The sequence below is a fragment of the Orycteropus afer genome, unplaced genomic scaffold, assembly GCF_000298275.1.
Source record: "Orycteropus afer afer isolate SDZICR_OR568_19922 unplaced genomic scaffold, OryAfe1.0 scaffold00360, whole genome shotgun sequence".
In the NCBI taxonomy this organism is placed as follows: Eukaryota; Metazoa; Chordata; class Mammalia; order Tubulidentata; family Orycteropodidae; genus Orycteropus; species Orycteropus afer.
Window position 1 is genome coordinate 3,304,221 of NW_006921947.1, and position 11,726 is coordinate 3,315,946.

General features: G+C 42.8%; 2 protein-coding genes across 2 annotated transcripts in view; one reads left to right on the forward strand and one right to left on the reverse strand.

The window, feature by feature from the left end:
• Window positions 1-3,501, forward strand: part of BMX (BMX non-receptor tyrosine kinase) — a 69,069-nt gene extending 65,568 nt beyond the window's left edge. The window contains exon 18 of the mRNA XM_007952836.1: window positions 3,427-3,501. Coding sequence (XP_007951027.1) covers window positions 3,427-3,501 — 75 coding nt within the window. The remainder of the gene's footprint in view (window positions 1-3,426) is intronic.
• A 4,405-nt stretch (window positions 3,502-7,906) lies between these two features.
• Window positions 7,907-11,726, reverse strand: part of ACE2 (angiotensin converting enzyme 2) — a 52,804-nt gene continuing 48,984 nt past the window's right edge. The window contains exons 17-18 of the mRNA XM_007952837.1: window positions 9,838-10,032; window positions 7,907-8,015 (exon numbers count right to left, since the gene is read on the reverse strand). Of these exons, the coding sequence (XP_007951028.1) occupies window positions 7,907-8,015; window positions 9,838-10,032 (304 nt within the window). The remainder of the gene's footprint in view (window positions 8,016-9,837; window positions 10,033-11,726) is intronic.

Consider the following 11,726-nt stretch of genomic DNA (forward strand, 5'->3'; position numbering starts at 1 on the left):
TGGAGGCAGGAAGAAGCATGATGTGCTTGGCAGGAGCTAGTGTTGGAAGGGCTCGAAATAAGTTTGGAAGAGTAGGTCTGGTCCAGACTCTGCAAGCTGAGTGACAAGGACAGGGGTGTGAGTTTGGTTGTTGCTGTTGTGTAGGCAGTAGGGAGCCATTGAAGACTTCTGAGCAGTGATGTGATAAAAGGAGGCTTTTAAAGAACATTAATCTAAGAGTCCAGAGCTCATAACCATTTTATAGCACTGCCTTGAAAAAAAGACCTGCTGATTCATTCGTTCATTCATTCACTAATGAAAAGCAATTTGGTGTAATGGTTAAGCATATGGACTGTGAAGCCATATCTGAACTGTCTGAATTGAAGCCTGCTTTGATCAATTACTAGCTGTGTGACCTGTCCAAGACCACTAATGTCTCTGTGCTGCCCTATAAAATAGTACCTACCTCATAGTATTATTGAGTGGATCAAAGGAATTAATACATTAAGTATCTAGAACAGTGCTTGGCACACTGCTCCAAGTATTGGTGGTGGTGATTGTATATTTACGGAGCACCTGTGTCCCAGGCACTATGCTTGGTGCTAGGAATAAACTGAGGTGCCTTGAGTCCAGCTTTGGAAGAATTGCTGTATGCATCACGTAACGAACATTTTTTTCTTTTAGACTTAAATCGTTAGGTGTCATTGAGTCCATGTGACAGGATAAAACTGCCTCATAGGGTTTCCTAAACTTTATGGGAGCAGATAGCCAAGGCTTTTCTCCCACAGAACTGCTGGGTGGGTTTGAACCTCCAATCTCTCTTTTTTAAAAATTGTTTTCATTGTGGCTTGGGGGAAAGTTTACAGAGCAAGTTGACTTTCCATTCAACAGTTCATATGCATTTTGTTTTGTGACATTGATTGCAGTCCCCACAGTGTAGCAGCACTCTTCCCACGTCCTCCCTGTGGTCACCATTTCCTTTCCTCCTCCTTTCCCATCCCTTCCTCCCTTCTGAGCTGGATCCCTGGGCAAATGCTGCCCTTTGGATCTCATGTGGTTGGCTGTTCTAAGGAGTGGGTACCTCCCTGGAATTATTGTTCACCTTATAGGGCTGTCTATGGACGGCACACAACAACAACAACAACAACAACAACATGGTCTGGCTGAAAGTTGAGCAACGAAGGTGAGTTCGGTTCCCAGCTTGAAGGCTGTCTAAGAGTCATAGTCTTGGGGGATCCACCAGTCTCTATCAAACCAGTAAGCCTGCAAACCTCCAACCTTTCAATCAGCAGCCAGACATTTAACCGTTGCGCTACCAGGGCTCCTTAGCCTGAAATCACCCCGTGGAGCATGAGAGTTCTGTGACTGCCTATCTTGTGGCGCAGAGAATACTTCCCAACGCTGCCACAACTTCTTCTCGCCCAAACCTAGTGTGTCTGTTTCTTGTCTCCCTTTCTATCTTATAATAAAGTGTCCTATGAATTCCTCCCCATAGGTGTTGCATCACTAGCAATGGGGGGCAGGGGGGCGGGGAATGCCTGTGCTCCATAACCTCATCAGCCAGGTGCCTTGTCAAGTCAACCTGATGAGAAACAGCATTGCGGTGCAGCTTTCACACGCACGTCTGTCCTCAGTGCGGTTGAGCATCTTTTCCTATTTTTAAAGGTCCCTCATATGTCTAAGAACTGTCTTTTTCCTATGTTCTATCACGGGTTTGTCTTTTTCCTCCTTTGGTTTCCAAATTCCCTTTAGAAATTAACATGAATACATTGTCTGCGATATAAGTTGCAAATATTTTCCCTCTGTATTTTTCACTTGTCTTTTGATTTAGCATATGGTGGCTTTGTTATGGTGGTTTTGTTTTCAATGGAGGTGAGAGAATGTTTGCTGTCATTGCTTCTGGGTTTTGAGTCATGGTTAGAAAGGCTTTCCCATACCCAGACTGTAGCTCGTTCACCTCCGTTTGTCATCTACTATGTTTATGATTCATTAGTTCACCTTTAAGGAGCCCTGGTGGTGCAGTGGTTAAGCCCTCGGCTGCTAACCGAAAGGTTGGTGGTGTGAATTCACCAGCTGCTCCACAGGAGAAAGATACGGCAGTCTGCCTCTGCCAAGATGACAGCCTTGGAAACCCTATGGTGCAATTCTACCCTGTCCTATAGGGTTGCTGTAAGTCGGAATCAACTGGAAGGCCATGGTGTGGGGACACGATTTTACCTTCAGATCCCTGATCTAGTTCGACTTTGTGTTGGTGTGTGGTATATGGTATGGATCCAAAGATGTCATGTTCTAAATGACTATCCAACTGTGGCAGCACCATTTATTAAAAGACCCTAGAGATAATATATCACCTTAAGATACCACCCTAATACTATACTAAATTTCCGTCTGTATTTGGGTTTATTTCTGTATTCTCTGTTCTATTCTTGGATCTATTTCTATGCTAGCAGCACGCTATTTTAATTCTCGTTGTTACTGTTACTGCCGTAGTTGGCTCCAACTCAGGGTGATCCCAAGTACAACAGGATAAATGTTGCCCTGTCCTGTGACATCTTCACAGTCATTGGTGCATTTGATCCCACTCAGACAACATTCAGTTCCAATCTACAGGGCTTTTTATTGACTCATATTTGGAAGTAGATTATTAGACCTTTCTTTATAGTATTTCTAGATACTTTTGCATATTTTCAAATCTACGAACTAGAGAATCCATCTGTTTAGCTTGAAACAAACTTGTTCATGTTTTTGAGAAGTTGTATTTAGTTTCTGTTTAAAGCTGGGAAAATTGACAATTTATGTTATTGATTTGTCATATTCTAGAATATTCTATTAATTCTAGATTATATTACCTAGATATTAACAAAGTAAGAAACAAAGATTTCTCTGATTTTACATCAAATAAGTGATGTTTTTCCATGTGTTCATCTGTATTTTCAGCAGCGTTTTGAAATGTTCCTTCTTTTTTGGGGTACTTTTGTTAAGTATTTTATTTTGGTTGTTACTGATATTATAAAATGAGGTTTTCTCTTCCATTATACCTTTGACTGGCTTATTGTAGGTACTTGAAAGCTATTGATTTTGCATGTTCATTTTTTATCCTGCTCTCCTCGTGGATCCTTTGTTGCTTGGGTTACTTCTATTTTTGATTCTCTGTTTTTTTTTTTCCAAGTATACAATCCTATCCTATGTAAATAAAGATACTTCTACTTTTTCTCTTCCAATTCTTGGGGCTGTAATTGTTATGTCTGTCTGATTGTATTGGCTAATAACCTTCAACAAATACGATCTTCACCTTGGTCCTGCCCTTCATAGAAACGTCTATGACATTTAAAACATCCACATTTAAAAAGTTGCTGGCTTTAGGATTGCAGTATAAATATTTTAAATACTTTGTTTTTTTAATTATAACATTCATAAACTACCACATTGGGTTTTTCTTTCCTTTAGCTCCCAGAAAAGCGTCCCACGTTTCGGCAACTCCTATCTTCCATTGAACCACTTCGGGAAAAAGACAAGCCTTGAAGGAGAAATTCAGAGAGTTGATCAGAATGGATATACATGTTGGCCAATGTCTTCGGTCTTCTTTGAAGGGAAAGTAGCAAAGCACAATGTAATTTAGCTAGTTTTTCTTAATGGTGCCCCGTGTGCTGCGTGTGTCTGTTATATTATCTAGACATCAACAAGGAAACAAAGATTTCCTTGACTTTTAGGTCACGTAAGTAATTTTGTATGCTGCTCTTAACATAATACTTCCCAGCCTGTAGCAGAAGCATGTTTTCTGATTGCAATATGAAGTGGGTATATACCATGTGTAAACATTGAACAGAATCGAAAAATTATTTGTTGAATATCTGTTCTTTATATTGTCACCGTCAAGATAATTAAATATGTTACTAGCATGTAGAGAAATGTGGACACTTCACTTCATGTTTCAATATGCTTAAATGGTAGCATTCATGAGAATCAAGTAGAGTTTATTAAAACAGCAGTTCCTACAAGCCACCCCAGAAGCTCTGGAAGAGCAGGTTTAATGTTAGCCTAAGAATTTGTATTTTCTAACAAGCTCCCGGAGGATGCTGATGCTGTTGGTCTGAAGTGTGCTAGGGGACCTCACTACCTGGTAGGCCATTCTTGTTGTTATTGTTGTTAGCAGCCATTGAAATGACCCCATGTACAATGAAACAGAACACTGTCCAGTCCTAGGCCATCCCTATAATTGGTTGCAGATCAGACAGCTGTGATCCACAGGGTCCTCACTGACTGCTTTTTGGAGGTAGATTGCCAGACCTTTCATCCTAGTCTATCTTAGTCTAGAAGCTCTGCTGAAACCTGTTCAGTATCATAGCAACATGGAAGCCTCCGCTGACAGACAGGTGGTGGCTGTTCATAAGGTGCATTGGCCAGGAATCGAACTTGGGTCTCCTGCATGGAAGGCAAGAATCCTACCACTGAACCACCACCACCTCCCCCATGAAGCATCATTAATTGACCCATCATTCAAACCAAATGGCACCATTTTCATCTGATATCCAGATTACAACAAAGACTGCTTATGTCATCAAGTACACAAATATAAACTGAAGTTAAACATTATTAATTAATATATTAAATATGTTTCACATACAGCAAATTTTGAAAGGTGCTAAGTCACAATTTGATGCCCTTTCCTTAACCTTAACCATTATCAATTTTGACTCAGTACCACCATAGACTTTTCTCTAGAATATATTAGATTATTGCTTTCTAATCATTTGAATCCTTGAGTTGTGGGCTCTAGAGTTTTTGGGTAGTTTGATAATGGAGGTTTCCATTTCATTCTTCCATCTTGTTACCAAAAAGAATCAAAAAGCCAAACTCACTGCCATTGAGTTGGTTCTGACTCATAGTGACCCCTCCTTGGGCTTCTGAGGTGGTATCTCTATGGAAGTAGATTGCCCAGTCCTCCTTCCGAGGAGTGGCTGGTGGGTTTGAACCATCAGCCTTCTAGTTAGCAGTCAAATGCCTTAGGCACTACCCCACCAGAGCTCCTTCTTGATACCAAGGTACAGAATTACTATTTTAGCTTCCCATGACTATTACAAGAAGTTACCTGTCCCTGGGGTTGCCCTGCTGCTGGCTCAATAGGTTATTAATCTCTTTTGGAATACCTGGTTGTCTTCTTCATAATGTCAAGAACCAAACCCAAAGTAAACTCACTGCCACTGAGTCAATTCTGACTCATAGAGATTATACAGGACACAGTAGAACTGCCCCATAGGATTTCCGAGGCTGTAAATCTTCATGGAAGACAGACTCATTGCTCTCCCGTAGAGCAGCTGGTGGGTTTGAACCGCCAGCCTCTTGGTTAGCAGCCGAATGCTTTAGCCACTGCATCACCAGAGCTCCTTAATGTCAAGAAGGGGGAGAGAAAATTTGTGTGGAGTGTACTACTACAATGAAAAACAAAACCTGCTGCCGTCCAGTCAATTCTAACTCATGGCAACCCCATGTGTTAAAGAGTAGATCTGAGCTCCGTAGCCTTTTCTTGGCTTGTAATTTTTATGGAGGCAGATTGCCAGGCCTCTCATCCCTGGCACCACTAGGTGAGTTTGAATCACCAACTGTTTGGTTAGCAGCTGAGTGCAAAGTGTTTTCACCACTCCTTACGATGGCTCCTTACGATGAAAAGACACCCCAATTAAACCTGGCTACTATTTTCCAGGTTCTACGTTTCTGTGGTTTTCAGATGAGTCTCAGTGGAAGAACATCTGATATGGCAATCCATAAAGGGAGAGTAGCAGACACACCAGCATAGGTCTTCAAATAATGGGGAATGATTGGGCCACTCTGGCCATTAGAGAAGGAGCCATGGGTTGGTTAAAGCACTTGGCTGCTAACCAAAAGGTCAGCGGTTTGAACCCACAAGCTGCTCCACAGGAGAAAGATGAGGCAGTCCATAAAGATCACAGCCTTGGAAACCCTATGAGGCAGTTCTACTCTGTCCTGTAGGGTTGCTATGAATCAGAATCAACAGCAACGGGTATGAGCCATTAAATTTTTGCAATGTAAGTAATAAAATTAGCTCGTTATTTAAAAAGCAACTAGCCCAGAACACAAAGTTTAAACTTTTGTATACAATTGTAAGGTCAGAATTGTTTTTGTTTATAAGACTTAAAATGTATGTTATTTTGGGAGAAAGAAAACCATTATAAATAAGAATAACAGTATGAAGAGTGACTGCTGCATTCTTCAAGGATTATATTTGGTTGACTATTGAAACACTCTAATCATTGAAAATTTTTCCATACTGATCAAGCCCACAAACTGCCTGTCATGTTGTGACTAAAGTATTATTTTACTGCAAGATAAACACCTTTACAAAGCAGATTGAATAGACAAGCCATACGGTCTTTGTTGTGACTTCTCAAACTCCACCTGTAGCACCAAAGCAGTGATCAAAGCCACTTGCCATGGAGTTGATTCCAACTCATGGTGACCCCATGTGTGTCAGGGTAGAACTGTGCTCTGCAGGGATTCCAATAGCTGATTTTTCAGAAGGAGATCACCAGGCCTTTCTTCTGAGGTGCCTCTGGTGGGCTCGAACCTCCAACCTTCTGGTTAACAGCTGAGCACGTTAACCATCTGCACCACCCAGGGATTCCGGCATCCAACTACTTGGGTTCAAATTTCAGCTTTACCATGTTGTTGCTGCATAACCTTGAATGAGTTAAACTTTCTGCCTCATTGGTCCCACCTGTAAAGTGTGGAAAAAGATACTGTGTGCCTCACAAGGTGTTATGAAGTTTAAATGAACTCTTCTGCATGAGGTTCTATGAGCACGTAACCATCAGGGCACTAGGGACAAAAACACACATGTCTAGCTTTCTCACGAATCGGCTCAGGTCTTCAAAGAACTCTTTGTTGGATTGATTTTGTCATTGTTATGTACACTAAAGCAAGGAGAGAAGCTGAGCTACATCCAAGACCTTTCGGAGGTCAAGGGTTCCGGCAATCAGACGAAGACTCTGTCTATGGAAGTGAGATGTGGACAGGCTCCACAGAAGCCCCAGTATGCATGTACCTATGAGGGTAAAGGAGTGCATGCATCTGACAAATGTTTACTGTGTCTATTCTGTGTTCACCACCACTCAAACACTGGGCGACTACACAAGATTGAAGAGATCAAGGGCCCACTTCAGTTGGGATTGACAGCTCGCAAACAACGGAGGCGAGTTTGCTAGCTGATGTGCTCTGGGGGTGGGATGAGATGAGGTGGGATGGGGTGGGGAAGGCATTCAAGGAGGCCCTTGGTGCTAGCTTTGTGTTGTCAGGAGGGAGAAGTCAAGTAGCTTGGAAGTGAAAAGGTGATGCCCACCAACTCCTCTCCAATGTCTTCTGTCTGCTTTAGACTTGTCACCCTTCAGAAGAAGGCAGGGTTCAGTCTGGATGTCATTGTGGGGAATTACTCTAGTACTTGGATTAAGTTCACACAAAGAAAGTGTGTCATTCTTTACACATGGGATAAATTAAAAGGAACACTTCTCAATTCCTGCAGCCCCAGGTTACTGGCATGGTCCTCACAAGTGCACCATTCCATGTTCCACACAGGGCCCAACACTTGCTCCCAAAATATAGCCTTTTATTCAATTGCAACAACTCAACATGGTTACATTTCCCCACTAGCCCAGGGAGCCTGTCTCTCTTATTCTGTGATAGCAACATCCCTTTTAGGAAACACAGGGGAAGTCAGCTCCTGGGGCAGAAATAAATACTGACAGCAGTGGACATGGGGGTGCCCTCTCCATGATCCCTGTCTTTGGATGACGCGCCCTGAACAGAGCCAGTGTTTTGACAGTGAATGACGTCTTCATAATCTCCAATTTTCTGTACCTTGAAATTAGCATCGACATCCTATAGAAACACCTCAGGAAGAAGTTAGATAGGTTTGCTAAAAGGAGGTCTGGACGTCATCAGTGCTTTGGAATCCTGGGTTATTCTCTCCTTTACTCAAATCCACGGAGGCATAAGGATTTTCTTCACCACTTGCTTCAGCTTTCCTGTTAAGTAAAGCGAAGTCACCTTAACAAAGTATTGTTACTGCTGCCTCCCTTCGACTCTCTTGACCCCAGGATTTGTTTCCTTCTCAGTGGCTGATCACTGGGTACTCATTTGCCTGCCAGTCTTCTCTTATTAAACTGTAAACTTCTGGAGTGCAAGGATGGCATTGGATGCATTTCCTTAGCCCCTGTGAGTGGTTGGCATCATGGCTGGTAGAGCGTAGGAGGCCGGGTAGGAGTGTGGGCTCTGGAGTCAGAGAAAGGAGACTCAAGGCCTCAGTTTGACGCTTCAGAAAATGATGGCAATTGTATGCAAGCAATGCAGCCATGCTGGGAGAGTACCCATGGTACCCGGCTCATGCCAATCAACTGGTCACTGTTGGGTAAATTCTGACTCATGGCAACCCCGTGTGTGTCAGAGTAGAACCACACTAGAGGGTTTTCAAGGCTGGGACCTTTCAGAAGCAGACCACCAGGACTGTCTTCTGAGGTGCCTCTGGGTGTGTTCAAACAACCAACCTTTCGGTTAGTAGCTGCATGCATAATCATTTGTGCCACACAGGGACTCCATCTGGCATACAATCCTCAATAAATATTTGCCAGTATTATTTTTAGGAACTTCAGTGGTCATTTAGCCAATTGCCTCCTCATTTTAAAGAACTCCTCTAATAACTTATCAATTTCCAAAGGGTAAAGATTGGGGCAAGAAAGCTACATGGATCAACCAGCTTTGGAAACTGGGGTGCACATCCCAATCCGTTACTGACTAGCTGTGTGAAATTGATAATTTTGATTGGCATTGGGAAGTGAACTTGGAGACAAAGGGTGTGAGGGAGACCCTTTATGCTTTAAAAGATTTTAATCATATGAATGTATTACCTATTCAATGTGTAATTTTTTTTTCAATGAAGCTATTCATGGGAATAACAACAAAAGAAATCTATAGCAAAGAATGTGAACAAAACAAAATCGAGTACTGCATGTAGAGATTCAATCAAGAAAATGTTTAAACAGCCTGCAGTGGGAATAGAGTTTTGTTCCCAAAAATCAAAACCAAACCCACCAAGTCAATTATGACTTATAGAGATCCTATAGGACAGAGTAGAATCGCCCCATAGGATTTCCAAGGCTGTAGATCTTTATGGAAGTAGATTGCCTCATCTTCCTCCTGTGGAGCAGCTGGTGGGTTCAAACTGCCAACCTTTCGGTTAGCAGCCAAATGCCTTAACCATTAGGTGGTATAAAAGAGTTGCTGTTGCTAGGTGCCATCAAGTTGATTTCGACTCACACCAATGCCTTATGGCAGAGTAGGACTGCCTCATAGGATTTCCTGGGCTGTAATCTTTATGGAAGGAGATTGCCAGGTCTTCCTCCCATGGAGCAGCTGGGTGGGTTTGAACCACCAACCTTTGGGTTAGCAGCCGAATGCTTAACATTTGTACCACCAGGGCTCCTTTATAAAAGAATATGAACCTTTATTTCATAAGCCCAGTGAAAGGAAATGACTTTGATCAGGAAAAAATCTTGTAGTGAGTCTGCAATGGCTCCTGCCATTGCACCAGGGAAATGATGCTGTGGTTGGGTGGAGTTTACTAGGGCACCCCATGCCAGACATCTCCTGTGTGGAAGGCTTGCTACAAAGGTAAAGGATGAATGAAATCTGGTCATTTCCAGGGGATGTGTTGGCATATTTAGGTGCAGAATCATTCAGCTAAGTAACTAGCCTGCACAACCCACCACTTACTGCAAATTGTCTAGTTAGGGACCCTTTCTGTCTTAGGATAGATAGATAGGTAGGTAAGGCTTAGGAAAGATCACTTACTTCCTTCGATCTCTGATCCCAGTGAAAATCAGGAGGACAATGCCAATCACTACCACTCCCATCACCACCCCAAAAATAATCAGCCATATAACAACGGGTGGTTCGTAAGGGGGTCTCAGTGTCGGCTGAATCCCCACAAACTCCAGGCTGCTGTCATCCAGGCGGAAAGCATCGTTGATACGGCCCCGGGACATCCTGTTTGCAAAAGCAAAACACAGCAAAGAGGACACTTAGGCAAGAGAAATTTGTGTATTGCCATTTAGCCCTTCTATCATTGTTCCAGGAGCTCTGGTGGCATGGTGCCTAAGGCATTTGACTGCTAACCAGAAGGTTGGCAGTTCAAACCCACCAGTCACTCCTTGGAAGGAAGATTGAGCAATCTACTGGCGTAGTGATTAAAAAAAAAAAAAAAAAAACCACCTCTCACTGCCGCTGAGTCGTATCTGACTCATGAGACCCTTTCTTGGGTTTCTGAGGTGATACCACGATGGAAGATTACCCGATCTTCCTTCTGAGGAGTGGCTGTTGGGTTTGAACCACAGGCCTTCTGATTAGCAGTCAAATGCCTTAGGGGTTGTTATGAGTCGTATACTACTTGATAGCAGTGAGTTTGGGTTTTTTTAAAATCATTGTTCCAGAAAGGATTTGATAAGACTTACCCTAAGAATGTACACCTAAAATAACAGTGAAATCAAAACAGATAGTCACATCCCTGTCATGAAAGACAGGCGTTTTAACAACTACTCCCCTTTCATATCTTACAACCTAAGCTAGGTTTGGCAGTAGCTTCATTGGGGGAAAAAAAAGAGGTCACAAGTGTGGCAATGTGCAAATGGTTGGTGTTTGCTATTGGTGACTACTGTGTGGTAAAGACAAAGTTAGCATATTTGGCAAGTATTTCCCCTGTGTCAGAGTATGTTTATAACAACTTGATGTCAAATAATGGCAAAGGGTAGTTGGATACATCTCTTTCTACAAATGAATCAAGTCCTATCTCCAAGTCTTTGTAGTAGGACTTTCCATGCAAATGATGGGGGCATTTAGAGGCTGCATTGGAAAAAAACACATGAAAGGGACGTTTGCAATTTGTCCAGCACTGGGACAAGAAATGGCTGGATTCTATGGAGCCAGAAAGGACAAAGATTTAAAAAAAAGAAGAAGAAAAGCTGAATGAGATGGAAGAGACCACTCTTATTCAAGAGGTCAGAGTCCACTCAGAGAGGGAGGGAGATCCAATTAGAATCAGCCACGTAACTCGTGGCAAGCTCAGCCTGAGAGGGCTTAGGTCATGGTGGAAACAATGCATAGTTCCCTGCAGCTGTCAGCTGAATGCCCAGAAGGGCTGGTCTCTTCCATGATGATCTCAGCCAGCACTTTTCCCCGAGACAAACACAAGTCTGGTAGAGGCAGTCAGGGAGCCTCTGAGTGTGGTTGGATCACACACCTCAACCAAGCCAGATTCCCTCGGCCACCCCGCCCTCAAGTTTCCAGTGGTGAACATGCTTCTCTGATGTACCTCCAAAGGGCCACCTAGTAAGCTGCCCAGTTGCAGTGGGTATATTAAGCAGCTTTATAAGATAATAAAAACAAACAAAAACAGTTGCCATGGAGTTGCTTCTGACTCATGGCAACCCCGTGTGTATTAAGAGTAAAACTGTGTCCCATAGGGTTTTTCCCCCCATGGGTCAACACATTTTTTTTTCTGCAGTGTTCCCTCCTCTCCCCTCCCCTCCCACCCCTGGCAACCGACAAAGAAAGTTTCCCTCCATATATAAACCTTTCCTGGACCCTCCACAACAACGAACTAATACTATATTTGTCCTTCTGTGATTGACTTATTTCACTCAGCATAATGTCCTCCAAGTTCATCCATATTATGCAGTGTTTTG